General features: G+C 34.3%; 1 protein-coding gene across 1 annotated transcript in view; it reads right to left on the bottom strand.

The window, feature by feature from the left end:
• USH2A (usherin) overlaps nucleotides 1-13,907 on the bottom strand; it is a 962,202-nt gene that overhangs the window by 289,405 nt on the left and 658,890 nt on the right. Inside the window, 1 exon segment of the mRNA XM_020982269.2 lies at nucleotides 10,528-10,650. Coding sequence (XP_020837928.1) covers nucleotides 10,528-10,650 — 123 coding nt within the window.

Genomic DNA, 13,907 nt, shown 5'->3' with positions numbered 1-13,907 from the left:
CTGCTAGTGGAGTTGTGAACTGGTCCAATCATTCTGGAGAATAATTTAGAACTATGCCCAAAGGTTTACCAAACTGCGTATATATAGCCTTTGACCCAGCAATAACCAATTTGGGTCTGCCTTCCAAACAAATTAAAGAAAAAGAAGGGGACTTATATGTATAAAAATATTTATACAGCTCTTTTTTTGGTGGCAAAAATTTGGAAATTGAAGGGATGCTCATTAATTGGGGAATTGCTGAACAAGTTGTAGAATATGATTGTGATGGAATACTACTGTGTACAATTGTGCTATGAGAAATGACGAAGATGGTGGTTTCAGAAAAAAAACATGGCAAGAACTGTATGACCTGATGCAAAGTGAAGTGAGAGAAACCAGGAGATCATTCTGGGCAGTAAGAGGAATACTGTAATGAGGGTAAACTGTCAAAGAATTGGCTCCTCTTATTAATATAATAATGCAAGACAATTACAAAGGACTCATGATGAAAAAAAACGTTATCTACCTCCAGAGAGAAAACTGATGAACTCTGAGCACAAATTGAAGTAAATTTTTCTCACTTTATCTTGCTTTTTTGAAATATGACTAATATGGAAATATGTTTTGTATGATTTCACATGTATAATTGATGTTATATTGCTTGCTTCTCATTGGGTTTGGAGAAGGTGTAGGGAGAGAGGGAGAGAATTGCAATTCAAAATTTAAAAGGAAAGAATGTTAGAATAAATAACAAATTAAATTTAAAAAAAATAAAGAAAACAGTGAGGGGGACTATATCACATCCTAACACATCAAATTCTACTCATAGCTTTAATTATTGAGAAAATATTCCTTACCGATACCCTAAACAACATTATAAAAGGGCTCCAACACCTAAAATGGGGTTTGGCTATAATGAATGGATGATTTTATTCTTAAATTATGATGGTTTATTATGAAATTACTCTATGTAATTATTTGCAAGCAAAAGTGAGAATGTAAAGGAAACGGATGATCATGTACAACATATCATAACCAGTCTAGTCTAGAAAGACAAATTAAATACACCATAAATAAACTAACAAAGGGAAGAATTTTGTCCTGATATATTCATGAGTAAATATCAAACACCTAAGGAGCAATGAATATTTATGCTAATAAAATTATTCTAAATAGTTGAAAAAGAAACTATATACCAAATGCCTTTCATGAGACAAATATAATCCCCATATATAAAGGCAGGAGGAATAAAAACAGAATAAGATATTTAAGATCAGATTCACTAATGAACATTAATGTAAAATTGTAGATAAAATATCATAATAATACAATTAAAAGTATTCACTATAACCAAGTTGGAAATATGTAAGAGATAAAAAGATGGTTTAGTATCAAGGAAACAATTATCATAACTCTATATAAACTTCATAGGAACCTCATAATGATATCAACAGATGCAGAAAAATTCTCTAAAAAATCTTCCTTTATCCTCAGAACTCTAAAAAGCATAGGTATATGATGGTATCTTTTTGATAAGAAAAAAGCATATCCCAAACTGAGAGCTAGGATTATTGGTAATGGAAAAATGTTAGAAACTTATCCAGTACTTATCAGGATAAAGCAAGGATACCTCCTTTCCCAACAATTGTGTGAGTTTAGAAATGGATAGTAGCAGGCAAAAAAAAAAATTAAGGTAAAATAATTAAAGGCACAGTCATCAACAAAACAGACATTATACCTATTTACAAAATACAAAACTATTAGGGTTATCTTAGAAAACTCCAAAAATGTTATCAGATAAACTGATGTCAATACATTAGTAGTTTTAATAAAGTAGCATAAAATAATTCTTCAAGACTTATAAGCAAATCTATAGGCTAATAACAACAAAAAAAAGAAAATTATGGAAAGAGAATTTTTTTTCAAAGTAACTTCAAAATCAAATCTGAATCAGCCCAGTAAAACACACTCAAGATATACAAAAAACACCCTTTACAGAAAAAAATGACAGAAATTATAGGAATACTATTGCTCATGGACATGCCATGCTAAAATAATAAAACTGATGATACTACGTAAGTTAATTTATAGTTTTATATATCAAACTGTGAAGGCATCATGTTATAAAACTAGACAAAACTTTAATAAAATTCATTTGGAGAACCAAAAGGCCTAGACACTCAATGGAAATAATAGAAAAAAGTTTAAATTAAGGGAAAAATAAAATTTCTAGACCTTGAAATATATTATAAAATAATGATTATAAAACTGGTATTGATTTTAAAAAGAGAAACTTCGAAGAACGGAAGAAACTAGAAAAACAAGAACCAAGGACAGTTTAGCTTAGTAGCTCTCTGTGCTCAGTAAAACTAATAACAAACTATTAGAGGAAAAACATCTCCCTACTTGACAAGAACCTCTGGTTAAAAAAGGAAGCAATTTATCAGGAAAAAGGGGGGCAATTAAAAAAAGAGGGGGAATTATATTAGCACTTACTATACTAAGTTCCCTGTCTGTTTGTACGTCTGTGCACATTTCTGTGTATATGTTTTGGAGTATGGGGAAGCAGCATCTCGATTTGTGATTTATGTGCCATATCAGTGAAGGGAACTCTTAAAATTTGTATTTATTCATTTTTACCATGAACAAATAACTTTTTTTTTAGCATTTTAAGTTACAAGTTCTCTTCTTCCTTTTTACCCTTCCCCCACTCATTGAGAAGGTGAGAAATATAATATCTGAATACAATATCTGAAGTTAGGCAAAATATATTTCTGTATTAGTCATGCTGCAAAAAAGCAAGAAAAATAAAGTGAAAGATAATATATTTCCATCATCAGTTCTCTCTCCCAAAGCAGATAGCATTTTCTATCACGAATCCTTTGGAATTATCTTGGATCCTTATATTGGTCAGAGTAGTTAAAATTTTCACTGTTGATTATCATTACAACATTGTCATTACTTTATACAATGTTCTCCTGATTTTGCTCACTTCACTTTCATCATTTCATATAAGTCTTCCCAGGCTTGCTTTTTTCACTGAAACCATCCTGCTCATCATTTCTTATAGAAAAATATTATTAAATCATAATCATAAACCACAACTTGTTCAGCCATTCTCCAGTTGGTGGACATTCCCTCAATTTCTAATTCTTTGCCACCACAATAAGATCTGCTGTCAATATTTTTGTACATGTAGATCCATTAAAAGGGAACTCTTAATGTAGAAACTCCTATCTCACATACAGTTCAGCAACTCATATATCTAAAATTCAGTCTTAGACAGTTGTCTGGGACTTGGACAGTTTCAATGACTTGTACATGGTCATGGAATTATTATGTGTCACAGGTGGGATTTGAACCCAGTTTTCCTTACTCAAAGTCTAACCCTCTTTTCTCTAGGCCATGCTTCCTCTCCCCAAATGGATACTCTACTTGATTTTAAAAGGTCACATCAATAAAAATAGAGAATGAAAAGAATTGTCTTTTACAACTATAGCTAGCAAAATTTCTTAATTCAACAAGGGGCAGAGATAATCATATAAAAGAAAATAATTTCAATTTGATTAAATTTTAAGAGCTTTTGCACAGACAAAAGGAATATAACTAGGAAAGGAAGGGAAAATATCAACTATGGAAAAAATATGTTTCAAATATTTCTGACAAATCTGACATTCAAGATATGTAAGTAGTTAACACAATCATATCAATGATTTTTTTAAATAATAATTGAAAATTATCAGCAACTACATAATTGGATACTCCAAATTACTAATAATGAGATATAAAAATTAAAATAATTATAAATTTTTACCTCAAACTCAGAAAACTGGTAAAAATAACAATGCTAGGGGAAACCATAGGAAAATGGATACACTAATATGCTGTTGACAGAACAGTGCATTGGTTCAACAACTGTAGAAAGCAATTCAGAATCATGCTATGAAAGTGAATAAATTGTCCATACCCTTTGATTCAGAGATTCCACTGTTGAACACATACACCAAGAAGATCAAAGTCAGAAAGTTACTAGATATATCAAAATACTTATAGCAACACTCTCTCTATTACAAAGAAGTTAGAAAAAATAGGTAACCATCAACTTGATATTTAAATGTTAATGGAAAGTTATTATCACTTAATGATGAACATGAGGAATTTATAGAAGCAGGAAGATTTGCATCAACTGATCAGATGTAGTCATTATGTGGGTTGGTTTTGTTTAAATGGTTTTCTTTGTTACAATGTAAACCTCTTTGAGAATGTAGATTGTGAGGAATCAAGGAATTATTATGATGTAAAAACTAAAGACATCAATACAATTCATTATCATGAAAAAGAAATAGTATGTAGGTCTATGTCCATTCTATTATCAACTTCTGATGGTAAAACCTTAAGAGAGCTGATTTTGAAAAACAGGTAATGGAGTATTATATTTTAAAGATTTTTTTTTATGTTGCTCTCCTTACCCTAGTGATGGAGTTTGTATTTGCCATGCATTTTTATTTATTCTTCTAGTCTATCAAATCTGAAACTAATATGCTGCCATTTTTGTTATTGCTACATGCTATGTGGTCACTGAGTGCTGAAAAGGCAAATGCTTTGCTGGAGAAAATATAAGAAGAAATTTTGTTGTCTTTTATGATGACATACAGATCTTAACCACTAAAAAGCAAATTTTTCAATATTGAATTAGAATACGATGGCTTACAAAATGAATTCTATCTGTTAAGATCTAGGCCACTGAAAACAAATGCAAAGCGAAAATACCATCTGTGCCTATATCAATATCAGAAAATTGTGAAATGGATATGGCCTTCCCTCTCAATCTCCCCTACTTTTGAAACAAATAGTCCCTTTGTAATGTGGGAGGATGCCAAAAATAAATCCTATCGGTGATAAAGACGGAGAAGAAGAGGGAAAACTTTCATTTTTGCTAATCTTTCAGAGTTGCATATGTAATTGTATCTCATAAATTATTTCTTCAGCATCATGCAAATACTTTCCACAGTACCAATCCATTTTTAAATGAACTATGAAGCAAATTATTTCTGGTGTATAGCCTAATCTCAGGAAATTAAAGGGGAGTGCCCATTTTATTACCTGGAACTAAAATTGTATGGACCTTACTATTGCCCCAAATAACCAGACTACCTTACAAAGATTTAAAAATATTTATTACCATGAAACTATAATTATAATAGAATGCATTGTTACAAGAATTATGTTTTCTTTATATCCTAGGATTTATATTTAGGTAGGTTAGTGATTTCATTTTTTAAAATTACTACTTTTTAAATGAGGGGAAAGTACACTTATTTTTATTTTTCTTCATTTAAAGATAATGCTACCAAAGTTTCTTTGCAAAGGCATTTTGGAATAGAGTCCAGTAACAAACGGTGACACTAAAAAATAAACTTTTTTTCCAGAAAATTATACATGACTGAAAAAAGGAGCAACTATGGCATATTTCATAGTGTTATTTCAATGACAAGTAAGCTATTAAAACTGTCAGCTGTTTGCCCCACTGAAACAACAGATTACAATAGGCCTATCCTTTATTCTGCCTTAGTTTGTGAATGAAGACCAGAAATAAATAGTACTCTTTACACTTTTTCCCCTCTATCCTATTTTTTTCTATCTGAAGACCCAGCAACAGAGGCAGTAAGTAGGTAATACTGAAACTCCTAAAGATTGATTGATAACTGAAATTGAGGTAGTTCCTGCCATCTTGTCAAGCCCTTCATGACAGGGGTTTCATGACTCACATAGGGCAGAGCCATGCAACAGCAGCACGTTCACCAGATTTTCCAAGTGATGAAAATGTCAGGAAATCCAAAGTTATGGTTCCCCCAACAACCATAACTTGGCCACATTGCACAGAGTTATTAAAGGAGAAAAGTTAGAACCTGACAGGTAGCATAAACCTATGGTTACATTGGGGCTGTGTCTACACATACAAAGGGAAATAGAGTTTTGAGGTCATTATCAAGATAATTCAAGGAGAAAATCTCCTTTTGTCAAAAATAGCCATATAACTAAAGGAGAAGTTTTTCTTTCTTTTCTTTTGCTATTGTTTTTGATGGATTATCCAGACCATCACTCATTGCTTCACCTATTATGCATCATTATTACCTGAATAAAATTGGCCAGGAATATTCTGAAGTTTACAATTTCATTAGATCAGATGGATAGATTGGGTGTTCTATGTGTACAGACATTTCTTTGTGTATAGATACTGGGGCATTCTTCTATGTGTACAGACACTTTTATGTGTACAGACACTTTATACTAAGAAGAAACCTTGATTTGGAGATCAAAGAACCTGATTTTAAATCCAGTTTCTGTCTTTTGCTACCTGGATGACTTTGGGAATTCACTTAGTCTCTCTGGGCCTTAGTTTCTTTATCAAATTTTTAAAGGGTTGAACTATACTGGATAATCCTTACAATCCTTTCCAGCTCTAAATCCTTGATTCTAAGTAGAGCAAGCTGTTAGAGAAATTGGTCTCAACACATATCCACCGTATTCACAGAAATATCCTTTTGAAAATTTGAACTCCATACTTTTATATCCCATCTGAGACAGCAACTCCAACCTCATTAAAACAATCATGCACTTTGGGGGTAGCAAAGTGGTACAGTGGGTAGAGTATTAGACTTGGAGTCAGGAAGACCTTTGTAGTGTTTTTTTCTTTAAAATCTTATAATGGATATTACTGAACCCTGAGAGCCAGAAACTTAACTTTAGTATTGGTTCTCTTGCTAATTAGCTTTGAGATCTTAGGCAAAGTAATTGGACTTCTTTTCATTACCTCATCAGTAAAATGAGGCTGGTGGGCTTCATGATCTCTAAAGTTCCTTCTAGCTCTAAAATTCTAGGATCACTGAACAATCACTATTCCCATTCCTCTTTCTTCACTATTATCTCAGTTCAATTAAATAGCTGATGGCTCCTAGCAGGTAGCACCTCAAGTTTTCTAAGAAGTCCCAGGATAGCTCCATCTAGGTATTTCTTAAATGTAGGAAAGTTTGCTTACCTTGACCAACTGAGAATTCACACCCTACTACCAACACGCCACTTCAATCTATTATAGGATGTAAGATGGATAATTTTGATTAAATTAAATTAAAAAAGTCTTGCACAAACAAAACCGATGCAGCCAAGATCAGAAGGAAAGCAGAAAACAGGGTGTGGGGGAGGGGATTTTTATACCAAGTTTCTCAGATAAAGGCCTCATTTCTATAAACTATAGAGAACTGAGTCAAATTTGTAAGAATATATCATTTCCCAGTTGATAAATGGTCAAAGGATGTGAACAGGCAGTTTTTGGGTGAAAAAATCAAAGCTATCTATAGTTATATGAAAACATACTTTAAATCACTACTGATTAGAGAAAGACAAATTAAAATAATTCTAAGGCACCACCTCACCAATCAGATTGGCAAAAATGACAGAAAAGGAAAATGACAAATAATGTAGGGAATGTGGGAAAAATTGGGACACTAATGCACAGTTGGTGGACTTATGAACTGATCCAACCCTGGAGAGCAATTTGGAACTATGCCCAAAGGGCCATGAAATTGTAGATCCTTTGACCCAGCAGTACTACTACTAGTCTATATCCCAAAGAGATCAAAGAAAAAGGAAAATGACCATATGTACAAAAATGTTTATGGTAGCTCTTTTTACGGTAGCAAAGAATTGGTAATTGAGGTGAGGGCCATCAATTGGGGAATGGCTGAACAAGTCGTGGTGTATGATTGTGATGAAATACTGTTGTCCTACAAGAAATAATGAGCAGAATGGCTTCAGAAAAACCTCAGAAGACTTATATGAATTAATACATAGTGAAGTGAGCAGAACCAGGGGGACATTGTAGACAGTAACAGCAATATTTTATAATGATCAACTTTGAATGACTTAGCTATTCTCAGCAATACAATGATCCAAGACAATTCTGAAGGACTTATGATGAAAAAAAGCTATCCACCTCCAGAGAAAGAACTGATAGAGTATGAATGTAGACCAAAGCACACTTTTTTTTTACTTTCCTTATTTTTCTTTTTTTGTGCCTGTTTTCTTTTGCAACATGGCTAATATGGAAATACACCTTGAATGACTGCATATGAATAATCTATAGCAAATTGCTTGCCTTCTCAAGGAAGGGGAAAGAGAAGGAAGAAGGGAGAGAATTTGGAACTTAAAATAAAAAAAAAAGAATGCAAAAATTGTTTTTTTACATATAATCAAGAAAAGTAAAATTAAATTTAAAAAAATTTCTTTGTCCAACATTCAAGTATTTCAAAAATTAGGGGTTACCCATACCTTTCCAATGTCATGTAACAGGAGTAGCATACATCCAACTGTTGTGTATACTTTGTTTTGCCTTGTGGGGCATGGCACAGGGATTTTGGTCCTTTACTAAAGAACATAGACAATCCATGTACCTTCCCCGCCTCATAAAGTGATATATGAAAGATGATTCATGCTGAGTTCCAATGGTCAGTAAGTAGAACTTTAAAAAGGAATAAATCTAACCTGCAGCACTTTCTCTTTCTGTCTATAGAATCCATAAAATTCAGTAAGTCTTTATCTTGGGCTTCTTGTTGTGAGGGTAGGGTGCCGCTTCCCAACTCCTCCACACCTGTCATAACTATTTGCATGAGGCAACTGGAGCAATTGTTGTGTAGGCCAGACCTAGCCTGGACCTCAGTCCCCAGCCTGTCTTTTCCATTTCTTTCCATGATTTTAGTTGACCAAACATGAGTTTATTTGGCCATCTTGAGAGATGAACTTCTGAGGCTGTCTCGATCATTTGAGAAATCCTAGTTTTCTCAAGGCTAGCTACTGCAGGAAGTACCCCACACAACTACCTAATGCTTTTTAGAGGAGATGATCATTGACAGGAAAATGAGCACATGACCTAGCCTGACCCTTGATGGATTTGATCAGGCAATGTAGAGCCAAGGTGAAGGTTAAATGACTATTCAGACATTTATAAAACGTTTAATGTTTTGATATTTTGAGTATCAAACTCCCAGAAGGGAATACTTTCCATTGTAATACATGCTTCCCTGGAAAATGTAATCAATGACTCAAAATGCATTTTTCAAAAGGAATGAATATGATTCCTTGAGGGGCAGTGTGACGTAATGGAAAGAACAGTAGAATTCTCGCCAGAAGATATGCATTTGAGATCTGCTCTCCCTAATGCCTAGCTGTGGCCAAGTTACTGAACCTTTCTAATTCTCTAACTTTATCTATGAAGTAAGTGTAAATCGTTTTATGAAGATTACTGTGAGGATCCATCAGTCATTCAACAAACATTTATTAAGCAAATAATATGTGCTAGTCCCTGTGCTAAGCACTGGGAATACAAAGAAAAGGAAAAAAAGAGCTATTTCTCTCAAGGAGCTAATATTCTAATGAGAAAGATAATGTTTAATTAACTACAAATTTACAAGATACATAGAGTGGAAACGGAAGGTAATCTCAGAGAAGCAAAAGCAAGAAAGGGGGTGTGGTATGTATAAGGGGGCTGTAGACTGAGAAGGGTCTCTTCCAGAATGTGGAATTTCAGCTGTCTTTGAAAAAATCCAGGAAGTGAGGTGAAGGTGAGAGGGAGAGCGTTTCAGGTACAGGGTACATACCCAGTATGGACAACTAGGTGGCACAGTGGATAGAGCACAGGGCTTGAAATCAGGAAGATTCATCTTCATGAGTTCAAATCTGGCCTCAGACACTTAGTAGCTGTGCAACCCTAAGCAAGTTACTTAAAATCCTTTTTGCCTCAGTTCCTCATCTATAAAATGGGCTGGAGAAGGAAACGGCTAGCCACTTCAATATACCTGCCAAGAAAACCCCAAATGGGGTCTGACAAAGAGTCAGACAACTGAAATAACTCAACAACAGTAACACATAGCCAGTTAAAACACAGAGATTTGGGAGTGGAAAAAGTAAATTGTAAGAGGATTGGAAAGGTTGGCAGGGTCTAGGTTGCGAAGAATTTTAAATGCGAAAACGATGATTTTTATATTACCAAACTTCTCTGGTTCTTTATCTTCATCTGTAGAATGGAAATCATTTTGTGACAATTATTGGGAGAATCACACAAAACAGAACATGATAACTGCTTTGCAAAATGCTTTACACAAAAGGGAGTATTTTGATTACTGCTGCCATCATTGCTATTGCTGCTACTGAGGCATTTCTCCAACCTACCCTGTGTTGTAACACTGTCAAAGTTCTCTCTTGAATAATGCATCTCTATAGAGAGTATCTGGCTGCAAGTGAAGATACTGACATCATCTAAAGTCTAGCTGCAAAACATTTTTAATGTTTTTAAATGCGCAGTTCAGAGTGATGAACAATTACCCTTCTGACTGTTGCAGAGCAATGATTAATGCTAGGGATGAGAACAGAACATGTTTTTATTACATAACTGATAATCTGATCACACAACAGAGACACAAAGAACGCTCTGAACTATTGAATACACCCTAAACAAAATGCCAGCGTTGGTTTTTATAGTTTGTGTAATCTCACCTGCTAAGACCCTTATCTTCGTAAAACCGCTGAGTTCCTGAGTAAATAGTGCGCCACAGATTTAAATCTTCAGGGGGATTTGATGCAAGTGGTTGCTGGATTTTACGTCTCAGAAGCTCATATCTAACACAAAAGACAAGCAGAACACTGGGATTATCTCAACTAATGTTATTACCAAAATTCAGGTTGTTCTGTGTGCATATGTGTGTGTGTGTATCTATTTAAGGAAAACACATCATTTTGTTCTTACAACTCCCAAGTTTCACAGAGAAGTATTGTTTTTGGCAGGTATTAGGCTTTTAGCCAGTTATTTTAAAAACTGCTAGAAAAGGCGAGTGAAGAATTTTACTTTATTTAGTTCTCAAGAAGCTCGTCATTTTGGATATCTTTTGGCATAATCAGATTTGCCAAATGCTAGAGTCAATTGTAATATCAATAGACAAAATGTTTCAAAAGTTCACGAAATAACATAACTATTGTTGCCAAAATTTACCCAATAATGAAAATGCAGGGTGTCCTCAAAGTACTGATATGATTTGAAGCTATTAAAACTTCAAACTGCACTAAGACTTTGGGGACAAACTGTATGCATCTACTATCAAAATGTATACTCTGCTCTATGGACCGAGATCAGCTTTTGAAAATCTATTTTGAGAAGCCAGTCTGGTACAATTAAAAGAACACTGCCTATGAAGTTGAAATCCCACTTCTGATAACTTACCTGTGTCACCTTAGGCAAGTCACTTAACTGCCTTGGGTCCCAGTTTCCTTATTGGTAAAATGAGGAGTTTGGACTACATGGCCTCTAAGGTACCTTTCATCTAGGCTACACAATCTATGATCTATAACCTAGACATTAGTCTTTAATATAGAAAATAAGAATATGAATTATCGGGGCAGCTATGTGGTGCAATGGTTAGAGCACCCACCCTGGAACGATGAGGACCTAAGTTCAAATCTGGCCTCAGACATATAACACTTACTAGCTGTGTGACTCTGGGCAAGTCACTTAACCCCAATTACCTTGTATAAAAACCAACAACAACAACAAAAGGAATATGAATTCTCTTTTAGCTATCTATACTGCCTGTATTTTTCATAAGTTTTCTGAAATGCAAGAGCAGCAGTAGTGATGACTTCTGCATCCAATTTTTAACCCTGAGTCACTTTCTTTTTACCAAAGTTACCATGTACAGAATAACAGAATTCAGTTTCAAAGGACCTCAGAAACCATCTAATATAACTCATACATGAAAAAATAAAAAAGAATTCCTTTTGCTACAAGCTGATACTTTGCATAAGGCACCGTTTAGCTAGCTCCAATTGTTAAATAGTTGTTCCTAATGTAAAGCCTAAATTTGCCTCATTGCAATTTCCACTCAATGTTCTTAGCTTTGTCTTTGAGAGTTAAGCACAATGATTTTGTTATTGTTGTTGCCTTTTCCCCTACGACAGCCAAACACTTGAAGACAGACACCTTGCTCCCTGCTTCCCGCTACCTACACAAGTCTACTCCATGTTAAATATCCCCAATTCCTTAAAATGCTCCTCCTGTGGTATAAACTGAAGTTCTTTCACCATTTTGATTGCCCTTCTCTGGATATTCTCAAGATCATTAATATGCTTCTTCAAATGTGGCAACCAGAATTGAACACAGTTAACCAGTTGTGTTCTTATCAAAACAGAGTATATTAGAAGTATAATGCCACAATTCCTGGATGTTCAAAATACTCACAAATTCAAATGGACCTGTGACCTCCTCCAGGTGGATAGTCCCTCCAAGGTTATAGGTCACAAATTGTCCTTCCCTTACCATCCCGTTGTGACTCTTGTCCCCACAGGTTATCCCCCTTTTGATTGAGACATCTTCACTTTCTCCTGACATCATGAGGATTCCAGTGGAGTACTTAGGCAGCCAACCAATTATCTCAATCTCTTGTCACATGATCAGCTTATCTTTCTTTTCAACCATATACTTCTCTGGTGACATCTTTTAAATTGCTTCTTCTTTGGAATTCTACATTTGTAATGTGTTACAGGCTACTCACACTTAGCATGAACCTCTCTTTGCATTGTACTTAGTGTAATATTCATTTTTAAGTCTTTAGAGCCTTATACTACTGGTAGAATATTGGTATTAAAATACGGGCCTTCATAAAGTTTAAGGTCACTAAAAGAGCTTTACAATTTCCCAAAGGCAATCCATTCCACTTTCTTCTTCTCATTTAAGTTTATATAGACTCATATAAGTTTATATAGATAATTTTTATGTATATATATATTTGTGTGTGTGTGTATGTGTGTGAGTGACACATGCATACTCTTATGGATACACTCTGTAGTCTGCCTATCTAACATAAAACTCCATACCATTGTCTGAAAAATATATATATTTTTCATCCTCTTTATTTTCCTCCGTGGATGGTTACAGTTTGCTTTTCTGAGAAATTATAAGTCTCTTTCATGTGGCTTTATAATGTTGCCATACCACAATGTCATGCACAAACAGAAGCATCTGGAGGACTTTACCATCTATAGGAAATTCCTTTTCAGTGTGGGCTCTGCACTAGATAACCTCAGTGCCAGTGAAGCATACATCTTTCTGATTTCTTGTTGTATGAAATGGAGATACCTTGTGGGAAGAGTGCCCTTAAAGTGTCATGTTACTCTATCATATGACATATAAAATAATTATATATTATAGATGTATATATGTATACATATGTATATATAAATATATATGTATATCTGTGCATATATATATATATGCACAGATATAAATACAGATCAGAGAGAAGTTGTTTTGGCCAATTAGTCCTGTCTAACTCTTTTTGACTCCATTTGGGGTTTTCTTGGCAAAGATACTAGAGTGGTTTGCTATTTCCTTCTACAGCTCATTTTACAGTTGAGAAAACTGCAGCAAACAGTGTTAAGTGACTTGCCCAGGGTCACACAATTATTAAGTGTCTGAGGCCAGATTTGAACTCGGGTCTTGCTGACTCCAGGACTAGTATCTATTCACTGCACCACCCAGCTGCACTATCTATCTATCTAGATATCAATATTTATATATGTGTGTATGTCCAGAATTTGAATGTCCAGAAATTATAATTAAATGTACTCAGAACAAAACTAGAGTACTTTATTAATTTCTGGGTGTCTCATTTGAGGAAGGACTTTAATAATCGTGAGAATATGTGGAGGATGGTAGTCAAAATGGTGAAAGAACTCCTGTTTATGCCGCAGGAGGAGTAACGTGTGTGTGTGTAAAACAAAAAAATGTATTTACATATTTTTGACAATTATGTTTTGATCAACACTGTCTATTGTATAATATCACTTGTGAAAGACTACTTTTCCTTTTGTCCTTATGAATGGTT

The sequence above is a fragment of the Phascolarctos cinereus genome, unplaced genomic scaffold (assembly GCF_003287225.1).
Source record: "Phascolarctos cinereus isolate Bilbo 61053 unplaced genomic scaffold, phaCin_HiC Scaffold_5;HRSCAF=322, whole genome shotgun sequence".
In the NCBI taxonomy this organism is placed as follows: domain Eukaryota; kingdom Metazoa; phylum Chordata; class Mammalia; order Diprotodontia; family Phascolarctidae; genus Phascolarctos; species Phascolarctos cinereus.
Note: the sequence above shows the minus strand (reverse complement) of the source record. Positions and strands in the feature narration are given on the sequence as shown.